Below are 6,168 nucleotides of genomic sequence, written 5' to 3'. Positions count from 1 at the left end.
GCAGTGTTCCAGAGTCATGTGATGGCCATTTGCAAACCAGCTTCTGACAAGCAAAGTCAATGGGGAAAGCCAGATTTGCTTAACAACTGGGTGATTCGCTTAACAACCATGGCAAAAATGGTCATAAAATCAGGCACGATTCACTTAACAATTGCTTTGCTTAATAACAGATATTCTTGTCCCAATTTTGGTCTTAAGTCAAGGACTACCTGTATATGACACTATCTCTGGTGCTAGGAAATATACAGTAGTGGCCAAAATTGTGGAAACCTTTTGGGAAAAGTGTAGAGTAGGAATGTCACCTTTGGTTAAGTTTCCACCAATTTTTCTTCTAATTTCTTTATAACTGTAGCCTTGTTCACTTAACAATACTATTTTACATCGCTTTCTGGGCAACCAGTCAACTCTTTGCACCATTACTTTAATTGTATTACGTTTTACAAGCTCACTAAATGAAAGAAAAAAAAAAACCCAACCAACTTGATAGCAATCACATAACACACTGACAAATGTCCTCCTCTCAGCTTCAATATATGACATCCATAACTGAATCCCACTGTGATCTGATTGGCTCATTGCCAAAACAAGATGACATCTGATTGGCTCTCTAAACCAGGGGTAGTCAACCTTGGCTCTTTTATGACTCGTGGACTTCAACTCCCAGAATTGAAGTCCACGAGTCATAAAAGAGCCAAGGTTGACTACCCCTGCTCTAAACACTCATGCTCATTGGCTACAATCAGATGATGGAAAACTACCTGATATCAACCTAAGCAAGTTGTGCTTTCTTTTTCTGGTTATTTGGCTATAACTTTTCATAGAATACAGTACAGATAATTGAACAAACTTTGTTGCATTACATTCTTGATTAAATTATCTTTCCATTGATATATAATTTTATGGTACTACTCCAAAAAAAGTGGTGTTATTAGCCATCAAACCTCAAAAATACACTTTTCCCAAAAGGTTTCCACAATTTTGGCCACTACTGTAAATAAGCCCGGTTCCTATACCTGGGCAGCCTGGCTGGCCATTTACTGTAACACCCTTCTAAGAAAATGGGAAGATGGTAAATAATGCTGACTTAATACATAAATGTGTAATATTGTGTGGCAAATGCTCTTACTGTATTAGAGGCAATCATAAATAGAAACCAAAACTGGGATGCTGGAGATTGCCATATACGCATCCAGGGATCTAGGAAGAATATCAAGGTAGGGCACTATTTCAGTTCAGGATTAGAAGTGAGAGGAGGCAGCGTCCTGAGACTCAGAGGAATACTGGGGCTCCCAGGGCATTAAAGTGCTGTTTTACACTGCAAATGGGCTGGAATGGGAGTCTATTTTTAACCTTCCAAAAAAATGCTCAAGACCCGGCTTTTCCCTCCAAGTGCTGGGATAGGGTGAGATTGGTAAAATGAACTTGTTGCAGGCTGCAAGGCAAAGCTTAACTGTGGTGAAAAGTCTATTAGTTTTAATAGTTTTGGTTTTAATATTTTCATTATAGATGACATCTTATTTTTGGGTTGTAAGCCACTCAATTTGGTGCAAGATGGTTGCAAGATACATAAATGTTTTGAATGAGATGGCAGACAGACACAGAACACCCAAGTCTTTTACCTTATTGCTACTGTAAAAAAAAGACAGAAAAGTCGCGAAGGCATAGAGTGAGGATTGCGCATGCGTGCATCAGAAGCGAAGCTGCCCCCAAGTGCAACCTATACTCTGAATACCGGAATTAAGCGAACTCCAATGGCCTCCCCTGCTCGGGGGAGGGGGGTGGAGCCTTTAGAACGATTCGAGTCTCAACGCCCCTTTACGTCTCAGCCGGGCGGAAGAGTCACGGGTGCCGAGAGTGCATCTCGCTACTGTTTTTAACTTCCGCCCGGCCGAGCGTGTGAGGACCAGGAGCTGCTGCGCTTCTCCCTGCCTGAGAGATGCTCGGAGCCGGTCGAGAGCCGCTGAATGGGGAAGGTACGTGCTTGGCCAAGGATTGCCTCGTTGGTTTTTCAGCCCTTCTCCGGCGGTCCTCTTCTCCAGCCCCTGATATTAATCGCTCCCGTTTTCCACCTTCTTTTTCCAGGGTAATGATGGCAGAAGCCATCACACTTTGCTTGTTTTCTGGACAGCCATCAAACGGTCATAATTGCACTGAGCCTATGCTAAATAATTGAACTTTATAGTTGAAATAAGGAGGCTGATGGAGCAACTAAAGCGAGGCAATCTGGTGCGGAAAAGAAGAGTAACAAAGGAATCTTCCTGCTCAGCGTCATGTTTGCACTAAATGCAATATTTCCGGTCTGTTTCACACACAAACAAACAAACAAACAAACAACCCTGCGGCCCTGCACTTTTAGACTAGCTGCTGCTTTGTTTTGGCTATTGTTCCCATGATCATTAGCCTAATCCTAACTATTGGTCACGAGGTGGGCATAGTCCCGCGGGGGGGGGGGGAGGCTGATTGCCTCTCTTGGTTTTTTATATGTTATACTACAGAAGACATTCCCTCCCCCCCCCATCCTGTTCTCTAACAGGAAAGAGGAAAAATCATTACTGCTATTCTGGACTGTTCTTTCAACTGTTAAAAAATTATTTGCAGAGAAGCAACAGTAGTCTTATGATGTTGATGTTTGGAACATAACCTCTCCTGGGTACAGTAAAATAATGTGGTTTCAAATATTATGTAAGAATAAACTACACCACACTTTGGATCGACATGGTTGCATCATGCAATTTCTCTGAAAAGAAATTTTGTACCTTGTTCCCTAAGGATGGTGCTGGAAATAATTTCCTGTTTGATTTCTCCTGTGGCAGAGATAAGGCTCACTATTGCATATGCAGCAAACTATACTCAGTGTCAAATGTGCCATGATATTTTCTGATTTTTATTAGCAAAAGGCATTAACTGATGAAGACTGTCAAGGACATCAGAGATCTAAAAAGGAATATTAACCCCTTCCTCTTTCTTGGTAAAGGTAGTCCTCGACCTATGACCACAATTGAGCCCAAAATTTCTGTTGTTAAGTGAGATATTTGTTAAGTGAGTTTTGCCTCATTTTACGATCTTTCTTGTCACAGTTGTTAAGTGAATCACTGCAGTTGTTAAGTTAGTAACCCCGGTTGTTTAGTGAATCTGGTTTCCCATTGACTTTGCTTGTCAGAAGGTGGCAGAAGGTGATCACATGACCCTGGGATACAGCAACCGTCATAAATATGAACCAGTTGCCAAGCATCTGAATTTTAATCATATGACCATGGAGATGCTGCAAAGGTCGTAACTGTGAAATTGATCATAAGTCACTTTTTCCAGTGCCGTTGTAACTAAATGAACTGTTGTAAGTCAAGGACTACCTATAGTCTTAAGGAATACCTCCCCCCCCTATTTTCAAGGGATGGGGGGAGCACTCCTCCTTTAAAGCAATACCATTAGCTCCAGAGTGCATCAGGGAGCAAATGGAGTGGATTCCCTCCAGGACTGATTTAATCCCATTAATGGAAGTATTTTTTTTTAATAAAAAAAAGTTGGCACTGAAGAGTTTGAATTTGGTAAATTAAATCTGAGAATTTATTTTCCTTGACAAAGTTTAAAATAAGTCTGATTTTTTTTCATTACATTCATTTTTTTTTTCATTAAGCAGCTTTTCAAGAAACTAATGTACTAGGAATAAAAGCCTTGAATTGCTACCCTGCTCATTGATTTTTTTCAATCTACATGCAACAAACATCAGGCCCTTGATCAGTAGTGGGATTCAGCCGGTTCACACCACTTTGGCAGAACCGGTAGCTAATTTTTTGTTGTCCAGGCCCAGAATGGACTTCCAGAAGTGGCATCCACACAGAGAACCAGTTGTTCACATATTTGAATCCCACCATTGCCCTTGATGTAATTAGCTTTAGTGAACATTCTGTGCTTGTGGTATTGTAAATTACCAGTTGTAATTCTGATAAGATTCAGTGCCTCTTCTGTGAGTATTTAATAACATAGGAAGCTGCTGTTAACCTTACTTGTTCACTACATGAGAATTTCTGAAACCATCATGTAGGAGTTGACAAAACTCCTGTAACTTGTTTGGCCAGAAAATTGCTGGCATTTTTTTATAAAGCCAAACAAGTGTGGAATGATTATTCATAGCTAACTAGTTACCTTTAAACTCTCTTTATTTTCTCTTCAGCAACAAGCATGAAATCAGATTCTAAAGAACAAGATTTGATACATGAAGAGTTCACTTACATTTCTGGAGCCCTTACACAGATTCTAAAGTGTGGCCCTTGGGAAGATCTCTGGAATGATAAAAGTGCACCCAGACTTCTATTTTTAGTTATCCCTGGTAAGTTTCACATGATGATGGTTTGATATGTACATTTTCTTGATCAATCGGTTCTAGAAAATGGAAAGGGGAAGGCTTGAGTATAATTCCATAGAACAAATGAATAAAGGTTTGTTTTCTGAAAGGGCAGAGAGGATATGGCAATAAGGGATTGAGATATTAGTTGAAAAAAACTCCCTAAGAGACATTTTCTGATTTATGCCCTTGGGGAGATGGTGGAGATGGTTGTTTTTATTGAAATCCTAGTTGTTCAGTTATGGGAGGGAAAAAAATTAAGTGACAATTCTGCAGAATAAGAGAAGCCTAGTGATAATCAAGTCATCCTTTTTTAAAAAGGGAAATAGCAGAGAAATGAGACTGGAGGGTGGAAATATTTATTATAATATTGGAATAAGTTTTTCAGTGCCTCGCAAGGCTAAAAGTTTATCTTTTTCTTCCTGCCGGAAATGTTCATGACTATTATCAGATACTGGTTTTGGAATAAAATTTGGATTTTGGTGCTTGAATATTGTGGCTTCTGGTGGACAGATATTGCCTAGATTTCTAGTTTCCTCATTTTAAAAAAGGTAAACCTGTTTTCTCAAGTTTAAGCATCTCTGTATTGATGAGTGAGCTATTCATACTAAAGGGTTACTAAGGCTATAAAAATGGATATCATGATATGAACCAAGCAGGCACAAAACATGTATTTCTGGTAACAAACAGGTTGCTTCAGGAGGATTTTGCAATATACACTTCACACAACATAAATCTTCAACTTATGATCAGTCACTTAATGACTGTTCAAAGTTACAATGGATCTCCCAGAGATAACTTAGAACCTGTGTGTGGAGTTACAACAGTTGCAACCTCTTGCATCATGTAATTATATTTTGGAGGCTTGGCAGTTGGCTCACTTTTGTGGCCGTTTGCAGTGTCCCATAGTCACATGACCACAATTTGTGACGTTTTTGCCAGTTTCTGGTGTTTACTTCTGGTTTCCAGCAAAACCCGCCCATTGGGGAAATAGATTCATTTAATGACCACCTTATTCATTTAATGACCATAGCATTTGCTTAACAATTGTCATAAAAAGTGGTTGCAACTTAAATTTGGTTAGGCAATGCTTTGACTTACATCCACAAAGATTTATTAACCTAATTCCAGGCTCAATTGTGATAGTAAGTCAAAGGATGACCTATAAATGAAAGTAAAGTGAGTTCTAAATCTTCAACATATATGTTCATTTCTCCCCATCGACACTGCAAAAGACCAAAGAGAATGAGGGAGAGTAGTTAAGACTATAGGAAGAGCAAGGTTCAAGTCCATCCTCAGCCATAGAACTTCACTGGGTGACTTTGAGCCAGTCTTTCTCACTCAACCCAACAGACATCCCAGGGTTGCTGTTTTGAGAAAGAACAAGGAGGAGGAAACACCATACATACCACTTTCTGCTCCAAAATGAAAGGAAGAATAGAATTTTAAATAAATACATTCATTTATTCCCAACCACTGTATTACTGATTTCTGTAGAATGCTCACTAATGTCTCTGAAAGAAACATGAGGTCTGTAGTTCCGAAGTAGAATCCCAGTCAAGTCCAGGTTTTATTTCTCTGGGTTCTCCCAAATAAAGCTGGGAAGCACTCCAATGGTTCAGTGATCTTGTTGTGGAAAAAACCACGATACTTACATCAGAAGACAAGACCACGAAGGGTTGGAGAAGACAGGTTTATTTGTGCACAATGGTTCAGAGCATTCGCATGACAGATTCTGAACACTGGGCTATTTCCAGCGTGTCATTCTTATACAGCTTGCCGCCCACGCCTAACCCAATGGATGACTTCTTATTTACCTTTAACAC

General features: G+C 39.8%; 1 protein-coding gene across 1 annotated transcript in view; it reads left to right on the top strand.

Annotated features, from left to right (window-relative positions):
* Positions 1-4,179: 4,179 nt before the first annotated feature.
* The window catches only part of LDAH (lipid droplet associated hydrolase), a 78,464-nt gene continuing 76,475 nt past the window's right edge, over positions 4,180-6,168 (top strand). Inside the window, exon 1 of the mRNA XM_015820986.1 lies at positions 4,180-4,327. Coding sequence (XP_015676472.1) covers positions 4,180-4,327 — 148 coding nt within the window. The remainder of the gene's footprint in view (positions 4,328-6,168) is intronic.

Source organism: Protobothrops mucrosquamatus, unplaced genomic scaffold (assembly GCF_001527695.2).
Source record: "Protobothrops mucrosquamatus isolate PMUCROS unplaced genomic scaffold, P.Mucros_1.0 scaffold1230, whole genome shotgun sequence".
Taxonomy (NCBI): Eukaryota; Metazoa; Chordata; class Lepidosauria; order Squamata; family Viperidae; genus Protobothrops; species Protobothrops mucrosquamatus.
Note: the sequence above shows the minus strand (reverse complement) of the source record. Positions and strands in the feature narration are given on the sequence as shown.